This window comes from Numenius arquata, chromosome 19 (assembly GCF_964106895.1).
Source record: "Numenius arquata chromosome 19, bNumArq3.hap1.1, whole genome shotgun sequence".
NCBI lineage: Eukaryota > Metazoa > Chordata > Aves > Charadriiformes > Scolopacidae > Numenius > Numenius arquata.
The window spans coordinates 2,430,029-2,442,912 of NC_133594.1; the positions used below are offsets into that span (position 1 = coordinate 2,430,029).

Consider the following 12,884-nt stretch of genomic DNA (forward strand, 5'->3'; position numbering starts at 1 on the left):
TTTTATGTGTGTTATTCAGGAGTAGCAGTAAGGGTAGGATGGTAGCCAGTTTTGCCATCACCTGGAGTCAGTCCATCCTTTGCACCACAGCACTATGAGTGCATCTTTAGAGAAAATGGGAAAAGGAAATGCCCGTGATGCTGCTAAATCTCTGCTTGGCTCTACAATGCCACCAGGATACCTTGCTGATACCTGCAAGATTGGGCTTGGAGCAGGGTTAATTTGAGAGCCTGGGGGGGTGATTCTTAGGAACTGTGTGGTGCCGGGAGAGGCGATAACCCAAGCCTTTCCCCACTGCTCTTCAGAGTCATCTTTTTACCACCCTCTCTTGGGGACAGGAGAAGGCAGCATCACCACCTCAGTCTGAGCCTTGCACAAGCCCTGCAGGGTGACGCTGGCAGCTGGAGGAGGCTCTTGACTTTGTTTTGTGGTTCTATGGGTGCTGTCAAGCACGGCTTCACGCTCCCTATTTCAAGGGTGATTTATTGCAGGGATTAGGAGGGCTCTGGCTCTCCCTTTAGCACCTCTTGACATGGTCAGGTCTCCTGGATACGTGCTGGAGGTCGATCTTGGAGCTGAGGTATCTCCCTATCTGCACTGGGGCTGCACCTCACCTTGCCCATCGCTGCCACACAGGTTTTAAAATCTGGATTAGACCCCTGGAGGCTAAACAAGGGTTGGAGGTGTCTGTTCACTAGCTGCCCAGCCCTTACTACCTGTTTTGCGTTAGAACTAGCACCATGCTTTGCTTTTGCTGGACAAGGATTGCCCCTCAGAAGGTAGGATGCCCACTTCATGCAGCAGGTCTTGGTTGTGTGCCAGAGACATGGCCCACATTTGGGGACATGGACCTTGCTCCTCTGTTGGCCATGGGAAGGAGGAAGGCCATGGCCAACCTCTCTGAAGTCAAGAGAAGAGTTAAATGAGAGTAGAATAATTACAACTAGGTCGGGGTGAATTATTCATAGCGAATAATTTATTCACCAAAGTCAGCCTCCTTTCCCACAAGCAGTGCTCCATTGTCCCAAATTTATTCACGTTTGGGGATTATTCCCAGAGCAGTCCGTGTCCCAGAGGCTGCTCGGGAGCTGCTGCTGGGGTGCTCTTAATAATTCAAATCCATGGGGGTGCCTGCCAGCGTTCTGCCAGCCGCAGCTCAGCGTGCTCCCCTTCCTGCTAACGTTGGGACAAATCGTATCAGTGAGTAAGATTTTTCAGTGCAGATATTTCTGTTGAGCGCTCATTTCTGGGTCAGGCAGCAGGAGACCTCTGGGCTTCTGACACCAGGGTGAATTTTCCCCCCATTTCTCTTAACGCATTCCCTGCCCGTTCGGACATTGCCCAAGAAGTTCCCAAGCGGAAGATCCGCAGAAACCAAACACTGAAAAGGCACAAATTCTGCCAACTCTGCTTGACACAAAGGTTTGGTTTCTCGTTAGCGATGTCTTTGCTTATTTACAATTAAATCGCTACCAACAGCTGAGGGGTGTCTGCACCTCTCCTGACCACACAAGTAACTGGAGCAAAAAGCGTTGCCTCCCTAACCCTGGCTGTAATCGGTTACTACCTCGTTATCTGCACAGAGTTAATTAGGAGACTCTAGAGACAGTATTGCAGCTCCTGCCCCTGGGGCCTTCTCCTGCAGAAACATTAACGAGCTCCCCTCGCTTGCAGGGGAGGGGGATGCCTCCGAAACCGCCTAATTAAAATCAAGGGCTGGCGGAGGGTTCCCCAAGCGCGGCCGGGAAACCGGAGCGGGGACTCCATCTGCTGCCGGCTGCTGCTCCTCAAAGCCTCTTGGAGGAAATTGGAGGCGAAGGGAGGAAGAGGAGCAGCACAGGGGAGCAGGGAAGCCCTTTCCTGCCAGGTCTGGGTGCCTGGGAGGGATTTTTTCCCTGCTCCCTAATTATTAATTCACCTGAATTCCCCTTGTTTGTGGCTGGAAGTTCCCAGGGCACCCCAAATGATGTAAGCTTTTTGCTAGTGCAGGGAAGCGTCAGGTCCCCTGCCATCTGCATCAGCAGGCGCCTGTGTTGTCCTTCTGGGGTCTAGAAAGATGGAAAATCATCCAAATCAGATTTTATTTTTTTAATCAGATTTTTGCATCATATTCCAAAGTAAGAACTGGTAAGACATGGCCTTGAAGTGCAATTTCAGCCAGAAGAAACAGCAAAAAAGCAGGGAGATGTTAATTTTACTTTAAACTGTGTACAGGCTAAACAACTGGTTCAGGTTTTTTTAACCATGTTGTTGCCCATGGTGTATGAAGAACATGGATTTTTCTCTTCTATCCTGGTTAGGGTTGAAAACCAAAAACTCTTGATTCATTTTTCAAAGAGCAATTTGGGCTCAGTCAGAATATTTGACTTTGAGAAGTTTTACCATTTTTCAACTGGATTCCAGTTCCTTTTACATGGATCCTATAGAAATGTAAGTGAATTAAAATATAGGTAAAATTAGAAAGTAGCTTTGAAAGGATCGAAGTTTATTTCTCTGCACACATTGGAAGGAAATATTTTTATGTTAAGGCTGTTTTATAATATTGGGGGGGGGGGAAGGGAAACGAAGATTTCTTTTTGTTTGCAGTTTCAGTCTTTCGGTTGCGTTTCTGGCAGTAGGAAAATGTCCCAGTCAATGTGCAGGGAAGTTGAGGGGTGGCATCCCTCCTCTGGGGCAGTTGTGCCAGTATCTGGGTGACTCCTGGGCTCCCCTGGGTGTCAGTGGTGGTGTGGGGACATGGTGTGAGCGTGTCACCAACATGCCTTGTCCCTTGCCCCATCCCCACCCCCAGTGTGGTGGCAAGGCTATTTTGAATCAAAGATGAATCAATTCCTTTCTCCCAACAGCTTCATCTTCAGCACGGCCTCAGAAATGTGGTATATCCATTTAAACAATATGTTTTCTCAAGTAGGGGACTTCCAAGAAAGCAATTTTCACCAATGTCAGGAGGGATCTAGGGTGGCTTGTAGCTGGACTTAGATGCAGCAGGTTATAAGGCGCTTCTGTCCCCTTTTATAGCTTTTTTTGGCTAAGAAATGGGCAGCTGCTCTGCCCTGGTAGGTGCAACTGGCAGCCCACCTTGCAGGGCAAGTGCTCCTCAACTGGCTGCCAACAACCTGCCCCAGGGAAGGACGGGGAGATGTATTCTGGTTTTCCAGCCCATAGACAGAAAGGAGGGAGACCTAAAGGTGTCTGGGTTGACCTGTTTGACCAGTTTGCATATTGGGATGAAAAAAAAGCTGTAGACCAGGCAGCACTGAGGGTAGCGTGGAGAGGAGGGAAGGGATATGGCCCGAGGAGAGGCTCTTCAGGTGGCTGCTCGCAGGTCTCCTACTCAGCGCTTGTACTGTGTTGCTCAGCCAACCTTCTTGCAAGAGTGTAATTGTAATGTGTGTTCCCTGGGACAATCACCTTCTAAATCCTTTGTCCCCGATTAAAATTTAGGAGGAAAGACCTTCATACAGCATTGCTGCCTATAGCTGTGGTGTGGCCTGTGTTCTGCGTCCATTCCCTTTGAGAATATGTTCAGTTGGGGGCACCTGGGATGTCTCAGTCCCAAAATGTGGGGTTTTTTGGTGCTAGTTTTTGTGAGGATAGAGCTCTCCTGGGAGGAATTCTTTCTCATCTGCTTGTTCTTCACTTCCATGCATCTTCTTTCTCTCTCCATCCCTTAACTCCCTCTCCCACTGAACTGGGATTCAGTGGGACTCTGTAAGTGGTAACTGTGGGCTCATGTGGATATAAGAATTTTGTTGTAACTTTTTGTGTGCTGAGGGCAGAAGTCTGAATGAAAATCTTGTTTCGTTGGACACAAGTCAAAAGAAAAAAATGTCGTGGCATTGCCAGCATTTGATACTGTCACTGAATTACAGAGAGAGGAAAGTCTTGGCTTTGATTTCCCTATCTCTGAGGCTTGTCAGACATGGAAGATAACCTCTGGGCATGCTTTAAGAAAGCTCTTTGAGACTACAATGGTTTGTCTCAGACTTTAGGAGACAGGGTAGGTTGTTACATGAGTCTCTTGTCCCGAAGACATGTAATAAGATAAATAAGGAGGTCTCGGCTCCTCTGAATGTCAGCTCACTTCAGAAGCAGACGGTTTGCACTGGACCCGTGCCCTGTGTCCTCCATCAGCTCCAGCATTTTCTCCTTGGCTGGTACCAGGGCTGGAGTCTGTCCTCTCTCAGGGCACCAAAACGCCTAAGGCAGCTCTGTTCATACCTTTGGGAAACCATGTTGGAGATTTCTTTAAGCAGGGAGGTTCACCCGGTGCTGGAACAGGGGGGCCAAGTCTGTATACACCAGTCTTGGCTTGGTGCTGGGTAGCACATAGCAGTAGGAGCCAGGGCTCATGCTGAGTGCACTGCCTTTTGACCCTCCAGAGACCCCAAGTAGGTCCCTGCTCTCAGCTACACCACGTTTCCCTTCACCACCAAAAAACTGCCAAAAAGCAGTGATGCTGCTTCTGCAGCACTTCCCTAGACAAGTGAGGAAGATGAGTGGGGTTGCCCAAGGCACGCCTGAGCCACTGCAGTGGCACCCAAAACCAGGATTGCACCAGCAAAGCTGCATCTCTTGAGAAATCATAGAATAGTTTGAGTGGGAAGGAACCTTAAAGCCCACCCAGTGACACCCCCTGCCCTGGGCAGGGACACCTCCCACCAGACCAGGTTCCTCAAAGCCCCCTCCAACCTGGCCTTGAGCCCCTCCAGGGATGGGGCAGCCACAGCTTCTCTGGGCAACCTGGGCCAGGCTCTCACCACCCTCACAGCAAAGAATTTCTTCCTAATATCTAATCTAGATCTTCCCTCTTTCAGTTTAAAACCCTTCCCCCTCGTCCTATGGCTCCCCTCCCTGATCCAGAGTCCCTCCCCAGCTTTCCCGTACGCCCCCTTTCACTGCCCCTGACACTGGGAAGTATTTCAGTGCCCAAAGTGGGACCTTCCCCCATCTCTGTACCCTCTGCCATGGCAGCTTATTGCCCTGGAGAGCCTGCAGCCCGCGGCTGATGGCGCTTAGATTTCTTTAGCAGCACGTTGGGCTGTTGTTAAACAAAGAGAAGGTTTCTGTACAGCGATAGGGATCAAAATAACAGCCTAAGCGGCTTTTGGATGTGGATGAAATTCCCTCCCGAGTGAGGGGCCCAGGCCAAGCCAAGGCTCGGTTCCCCGGGCGGCTGCCAGGCTGTGCCCAGACAGATTAACACCCAGCGACTTCCTCGGGCTGCCTGTGCCCTCGGAGAGCGGAAACACGGGGCTTGTCTGAGACGGCTGCGGCCGGGGAGGTTTCTAAACAGCTCGTGAAAGCCGAGGAGCTGAGAAATCCTTAGGCTGCCAGGAGAAGGAGAAGAAATCCATCCTTTAAACGCGTTGCTAAGGTTATCAGCAGGGCTCGCGGAGAGCTTCTCCCCGTCTGCATTTACACCCTCTGCTGCCAGCGGTGTGACGGGAGCCGCAGCTTTCCAAAGCAATCTCCGGGTACTTCACCACTTGCAAGAATGAAGAATTTGGCCCATCAGAGGTGGTCCTGGCTGGTGATGGGGAAGGAGTTGCTAAAGACCTTGGAAGATACTGATCCTGAGGGATTAGTCCCTGTTTGGAGTGAAAGAACACAGTTGGGGGAAGTTATAGTTCTGCTCATGTTAACCCAGCCTCTTCCACTATGGGTAAGGTCTGGATGGAGCTGTGTGGCTCATTGACTGGAAGGAAAGGGGGAGACCTTCAGAGCTCCTGGGGATACCCACAGGGAAAGGAGGTAAGAGACAGAACCCAAGGGTCTCCAGAATAAAAACGGATGTTGCACATCTTTACCTATCAGCAGCTGGACCCAAACCGCCCCAGAGTCCTTGGGCACAGGGCTCCGCAGGGCTCACCAGCCGTATTTTCTGGTGTGCTTCAGGCTGTGTACAAAATACATTACCACAAGACCACTGAGAACCAGAGAATGTGTTGGGTTGGAAGGGACCTTTAAAGGTCATCTAGTCCAACCCCCCTGCAGTAAGCAGGAACATCTTTAACTAGATCAGGTTGCTCAGAGCCTCATCAAGCCTTACCTTGAATGTCTCCAGGCTGCAGAGCTCCTGTACAAAGTACTTGCTTTCCTCCTGTTGTCGTTGCCACCAAAAGTGCCCTCCTCACATGCCACTCACTGTCAGGGCCACCTGCACAGCTGGAAGAGGCATAGACACTTTCTGGATGGAGTCGCATCCTCGGATGGTGGATGTAAATCCTCCATCATCTTACTCCATCCAATAGTGCCAGGTCCCGTTTGTTGCTATTGCTCCAGTTGTGGAACCAGGTGAAGGTAACTGGTGTAGGGAAGGATGGTGGAGGTGCCTTCATGGCTTACATCTCCTGAGCACACTGCTTTGGCAGGGGTGATGGGTACCAGCCACATGTCTGGAGGCTGCAGCCGTAGTTAGAGACTGTCAGGAGCAGAGTCCTGGGCTCTGAAATAGGATGAGAATATTCAAACTGACTTTTTTGGATGAAGTGTCTTCCAAGAATTGCAGTACAAATGCTGGCAAATTGACTGCTTAACCACCAAAGCCACCGTTACACCTCAGACCTGCTCCTGAAAGGGGGTTGCCATCTGTGTGGAGAAGATGCATTTTAGCTCGGCGCACAAAAGGTGGACACACGTTTGTAACACGGCTATTTCTGAGGGCTCGCAGGGGGGAGGGAAGGGAGGGGGGAGGAATCCTGACCTGCGCTCACATCCACGGCGTTTCTCTCTCCAGCGCCTGGTGCGGATGAACATGCCGATCTCGCCCGAAGATTTAACTGTCCACTTCACCTCCACGCTGATGGCCTTGATCCGCACGGCCCTAGAAATCAAACTTGCCTCAGGTGAGAAGGAGGGGACGTCTGACGGCACCTGTGGGCTCAAACCCCAACTTCTCTGTTGGCTCGGTGTCCTCCCAAACCCCAGGTGGAAATCCCCTTTTCCTATTGCCTCTGCCAGCACTTGAGGGCAAGGGACCCTCAGGGACAGGCAACAGAGAGGGGGTCCTGAGCATCACTCTGCCTTTGAGGTGGCCGCGTCCTGGTATCCCGGTCAATGGGATGTAGAGAGCTTTGGCCATCCCAGTTGGGAGCTCTCCGAGGAGAAGCCCTGTGTGTGGGCACGTTGCTGTAGAACGGAAATGAGAGTTTCCATACCTCTTTTCTAAACTATTCCAGCACGAGGGAAAAACCAGCCCTTCCTCTCCAATCTTTGCTGGCAGCAAAGCAGTGACTCCAGGTGCCATGAACCACATTCCACCTTGAGATAAAACTTAATTATTTAAGTGTTTAATCAGGCATTTACTTGGCTTCACAATTAAACACTGCAAGGTAATAAAATACATTGGCCTTTTCTCTGGGTCGTTACCCTATTTAATCAGGCTGGCTGGGGTCAGAAGCAAGGCATGACTGGCCAAAGCTCTTTTATACCTAATTTAAAAACTAATAGGAGGTAACAATGCTTTTACGAGTAAAGGGCAGGGCAGGGTTAGGATGTTTTGCTTTTCTTAAGCAGTTTTAGGCCAGCCATTCAACCTATCTGTATTAATTACGTCCCTCGTATGTTGCTTAAACCTTGTCTTTGATGCTTTGGGTAGGCACTGCTGGAAGAAGACAAAATTTTGAGCTCACTGGGACTCCCCTAGGGAGGGACGGCGAGCATCAGACACTCATTTCTAAGGACACATTTAGGACTGCCTGGGATTTTTAGGGGCCAGCCCCTTATTTTAGTAATGACCTCTAGATAAGGACACTGGGAGTTTGTATTATTTTAGGTTTCCGGTTACAGATCAGCAGTTAGTTTTAGGTTACCGATCAGCAATGGTAATTTGAACAGCCTTTTTCAACTGAAAAAGGCTCCCCCCACCCTTTTCTTTGGCCGCACACGGGAAGGGAACTAGAGAAGAGCTCAGCTGATAGCGTCGCATTCTTTCTAAGGTTTATATCTGCTGTGCGTTGTGAGGTTTTGACCTGTTTTGTTGTTACGTGCTTCGTTTGAATAGGTTTTGTGCGCTACATTTAATTGAGTCTTTAGTGGGACTAACAGGCCCTTAATAAACCCTCCCTAATGAGTTTCCGTGTGGGAGTTCAAACCACCATGTAGCAGAGTACCCAGAGCCTCCCCCCATTAGTTTTCTCTTAGAAAAATAATCTCTGTCATTCAGATGAACTACTTAATTGCCTACTGTGCGGTGCATTCATTTGGGAGCTGGCCTGTTGGCTCACGTATACTTTAATCACTCTCCCCTTGTGTCTTGAGACCTCACTTTGGCCATTTGAATAATGCCGCTGTGTTCGGCTCTTTCTGTTTTACCCTGAGATGTAGCTGCTGATACAGAACAGCGTGTTTATGCCTCATCGCCAAAGGCTTTGGGAAGAGTTGTTGGTGGAGAAGGTTTATCATCAATCATAGCATTGCTCGTAGTCCGGCACCTCAGGCCAGGTCCTCGGCATCACACCTGGGAGATGCTCCTGCTTCCCGCTGACACCGCCCAGCACCCCAAAACCCAAGCACCCCCAGTTAGGTAGAATAAGCCTGATCTGACGTTGAAGCCCCAAGTAACAGCAGAGGGTCAGCAGGTTGAAGTGATGACGGTCCTGCTGAGCTCACACCCTTTTTGTCACAGAGGAGGTCACCGATTCCTTTTTCAACATCTTGCAGCTGGTGAGGTCTTGCTGTTTGCAAGAAATGGGAACCGGTGAAATGCCTTCTCCTGCGCTTGCTGTGCAAATGGTGGTACGTGTTGACAGGACAAGGATTTTCCACTCTTTGTCATGTGCCCCTTTCTCTCCCCTTCCTTTCTGCAGGGGGTGTTAAACAGCACCAGTGTGATGCTGAGTTGAGGAAGGAGATCTCGCTGGTTTGGCCCAATCTGTCCCAGAAGACTCTGGATTTGCTGGTGCCTCCTCACAAACGTAAGTGGTTAATCAGCAAGCACCCAACCCATCCCAAAACACCTAAGAAGACCTAAGTATGTTCCTCCCTCCTTGCCTGCTCTGTTCCTAGCCCTTCAAGGTGCATGGTCATCTAGAGGATGCAGTCAAGAAACCAAGGGCTGTTCAGGCTGCATCCCTGGAGGGGTTCAAGGCCAGGTTGGATGGGTCTTTGAGCAACCTGGTATAGTGGGAGGTCTCCCTGCCCAGGGCAGGGTGGTTGGACTAGATGATCTTTAAGGTCTCTTCCAACCCAGACCACTCTATGATTCAGCCTTTAGGTATCTTCTCCACAGGGTTCCCAGCCCACACCTCCATGCCATGGTCCCAAAAGGAGTAGGGAAGCTGAGGTCACATCTGGGCATGTATTTCATTGTGCTACAGTAGATTTCCTGTACTTAGAAAACAAACAACACCCCATCCCAGTGCTGAGACAGGACCGATGCCCTGCGTGGCCTCTTCCAGAGCTTTTCCATAGCTTTGTCTGCCTCCAGCCTGTGCCTTACAGGACGGGAGAGCAATTTCTGCCACCTGGGCTCCAGAAACCCAGAACAAAATTAAAGTTTGCTGAGAACTCCAGAATCAGAAGAGAGGTATTCTGGGGCTAAAGGCCTTTGTGTTACTTGATGATGTCCTGGGCGAATGTGCTGAGAAAATGGAAAGTTTTCTATTATCTTGATTGGCCCAGACAAGGGCTCTGGATTCCTGATTAATGAGAAACAGTGCAAAGCAATAAAGGCATTGTTAATTAAGAAAAATGAGGGAGAAAAAAAGGAGGTGCAAATCAGTGGGTAGTGACTGCTTAAGTCTTTTCCTCCCCTCCTCTCTTGATGCCTATATATCTGCTGCTTTAACCCCGTGCTCTACGGTAAGTGCTCCGTTGCCGTGCAGGGAAGGGCTGGTAGCGTGGCTGTGAGGGGGGAAAAAAGACATCTGGAAAAATGAAATTCTCTTTAAATGTATATTAGCCCATTATGCCCCGGTTGACTGTAATTCAAAGAAATAGGAATAAGGCTTCTTTGTTGATAAAAAGCTGGCTGCGGATCTGGTATTAATTTAGCAATTCTTCTGTCAGCAACGCTTACAATGCCACAGTTTTCCTGCCTGGTTTTTTTTACATGGTCTCTGTGAATGTTTGCCACAGAGAGCTAGAGACAGGGGCCGTCCTCCTCAAATGTGAAAGGCAACAACAAAGCAAAGATCTCAAAAAGTCTGTTGTAACCTTTTCTTGGTCTTTTTTTCTCTTCGCCTCTTTTCTGTGTCTGTTTTTCCTCGTTATTCTAATGTTGCCTCTTCCTTGTTGTTTTTGTTGTTATTTCTTCTGCTCTGTGACTTGTTCTTCTCTTCTTCTGGTCCTCTCCTGTTCCTCACCTGAACGCCTCTGCTGCGTTTCACCATCCTCTGACAGCCGATGAGATGACTGTGGGGAAGGTCTACGCGGCCCTGATGATATTCGACTTCTACAAGCAGAACAAGAACAGCAGGGAGCAAGTCCATCAGCCACCCGGGGGCCTGTGCCAGGTACTCAGCCCAAAGGTGTCCTCCTCCGTCCTCCCTGTTGGGCAGCCTCTTCCCCAGCATCAGGCAACTCTCACGAAGAGTCACTGGCACGTTTGAGCCAGAAAGTGTGGATAATTCTCCAGGCAGGATTTGAAAACGTTGTCTCAAAAAATGAAAACCGCTCCTGAAAGTCTGTCTCTCTCTAAAAAAAAATAAATATAAATATTGTTGTAGTTGCCTTTTCCAGTGGGTCTGGAAAGGTCTTTTCCAAAAAAAGTCAAGTGACATTTGGCAGTCAATTTTCATCTTTGGCAGCCCTATTTTCAGAAGAGGCCTAGGGGCTGGGAGACACCAAAAGATTTCTTTGGGACACCAAAGAATTATTGAAAGCTGAGGATAGTTTGGCTGTAAAATGTTCAATTTACTTTTGAAAATGGGAATTATTCAGAATCAATTTGACTCTAATACATTTGAAGATTTTTTTCTTGAGAATATTTGCACACAACTGGCTTGGGATTGAAACCCCAACGATTTCCGATAGGACACATACCCATTGATTTCAGGATGGCCATCCAGCTGGCCGGTCTGTCTGTCTCACAGATGGGAGGCTACAGCAGACCTGGTGTCCCAAAGAGCCACCTGAATCATACCAGTCCCTTTGGTCACATCAGTGTATGAGACCCCTGCTGTGCTCTGGTGACCGGGGGAATATTTTTTATTACCTAGAAAAACACTGCAGCCTATCCTCACCATACACAGCTCTGTCTCTGACAGCCTCTCCTTCTGCTCCACAGCCTGGACCAGTGTCACTCTTCCACCCCCTGAAGGCCACTTTGGAGCAAACCCAGCCCGCAGCATTCACCAATGCCAAGGCCTTCCTTCGCCAGAAAAGCTCAGCCTCGCTAAACAACGGGGGCGCCTTGTGAGTATCCTGTCACCTCCCCACCAAAGCTGTAGCTCGGGGCGGGGGGACGCTGGGTGTATGCATCAACCCCGACCACTGCTGGTTTAGTTGCTCTGGAGGTGGGCCAACACAGTTGGTGACACCAAGACCAGCAGTCCCTTCACGTCATGGCTGGGACAATTTCCCACCAGTGGCTACCGAAATGCCTTCGTGTGGCTCTGCTTCCTGCTGGTGCCTCACATGCAGTTATCCAGGTGGTGGTAGAGTTGGGTTCTCCAGAGCTGGATGGTCTCCTCTGAATCTTCATTGGAGAGCTTTCTGTTGTGGCTAGTTGTGAGTTTGCTTACGGGAATTTGGGGTCATTGCAAAAGAATCAAATCCCGACCCTCTCCCAACCACCACTGCAGTGAGTTCTTGGGATTCAAAAGGTCCTTGGGAACAAAGTCATCCCTTGAGCTCGTGGCACTTGGTAACAGCAAGAGCTCCTTGAGACTTTCCGGGACAGAATCTGGCTCTTTCTCTTTGAGCAAAACAATACCTCCACAGAGGGCTTACTAAACAGTTAGAGTAACAGTGATCCCTAATCAATTCCCTATTTCCTGCTCTTGTTCAGGTGACTTTCCTCAGGGTCACAAGCGCTATGGATTTTTAGCGATAGACATCTGAAGTTTAAATGTCCCAAGTAAACCCGATGGGGGGAAACCACCATCAGACTCAACAGTGGAACCCAGGCCCCCTGTACCACTGTGCATTCAGTGAATGTACTTTTGCATGGCCACAGACCTGTTTGACCAATGTCTATCTGGTCTTGCATAGATAATTTGCCTGAACTCCAAAATTCTTTGTTCTTCTTCATCAGAACTTAAGCTGCAAAGTTGTTTTCCTAAGTTACTGAAAAAATAATGCAATGGCCGAGTTTGATTTCCTTGTTGCTCTTGGGATCTTCAGGCTGTATAGGAAATGGCCCTGGAAAAACCCAGGGGACCTTATAGCTTCACCAGCAGCTGAGCCTGTCCTGCAACTCATTTCACAAGTGAAAACTCAAAGGGTATCTGAGTGGTTTACCTTCTTCACAATAAAGTCAGCAAAAATCTCTTTGAAAAGATTTAATCTTCTTTTCCTCTTTTCCTTCTGACAGGCCAGCCCCAGAGGGTGGCATCAAAGAGTCCAGTTCTTGGGGGACCCAACGCACCCAGGACGTGTTTTATGAAACCAGGACACCAGCTTTTGAACGAGGCCACTCAGAAGAAATCCCCATCGAACGGGTGAGGAAACAGGGTGAAGCTGTGAAGACGGGGTGAGATGCAGTAGATTTTAGATATGCGGTGGGTTTTTAGAAAATTTAGTAAATGCTTAGAAAAAATGGGTGAAGACAGGGTGAAGTGCAGTAGACAGTAGATCTGTCCCTTGAGACAAACATTGTTCTGTCTCTTACAACCCCTAGTTTGCTTGAAAATTATGGAGAAAAGCCAAATCTGGTACCTTCTACAGTCTGGTAGTTATACATGTGGACATGCTTTTCATGGAGTTATGTGTCTGCTGCG

At 49.1% G+C, this 12,884-nt stretch overlaps 1 protein-coding gene across 1 annotated transcript in view; it reads left to right on the top strand.

Annotated features, from left to right (window-relative positions):
- Window positions 1-12,884, top strand: part of CACNA1B (calcium voltage-gated channel subunit alpha1 B) — a 312,340-nt gene that overhangs the window by 288,129 nt on the left and 11,327 nt on the right. Inside the window, exons 40-44 of the mRNA XM_074160972.1 lie at window positions 6,740-6,848; window positions 8,811-8,918; window positions 10,345-10,457; window positions 11,231-11,358; window positions 12,479-12,605. Coding sequence (XP_074017073.1) covers window positions 6,740-6,848; window positions 8,811-8,918; window positions 10,345-10,457; window positions 11,231-11,358; window positions 12,479-12,605 — 585 coding nt within the window. The remainder of the gene's footprint in view (window positions 1-6,739; window positions 6,849-8,810; window positions 8,919-10,344; window positions 10,458-11,230; window positions 11,359-12,478; window positions 12,606-12,884) is intronic.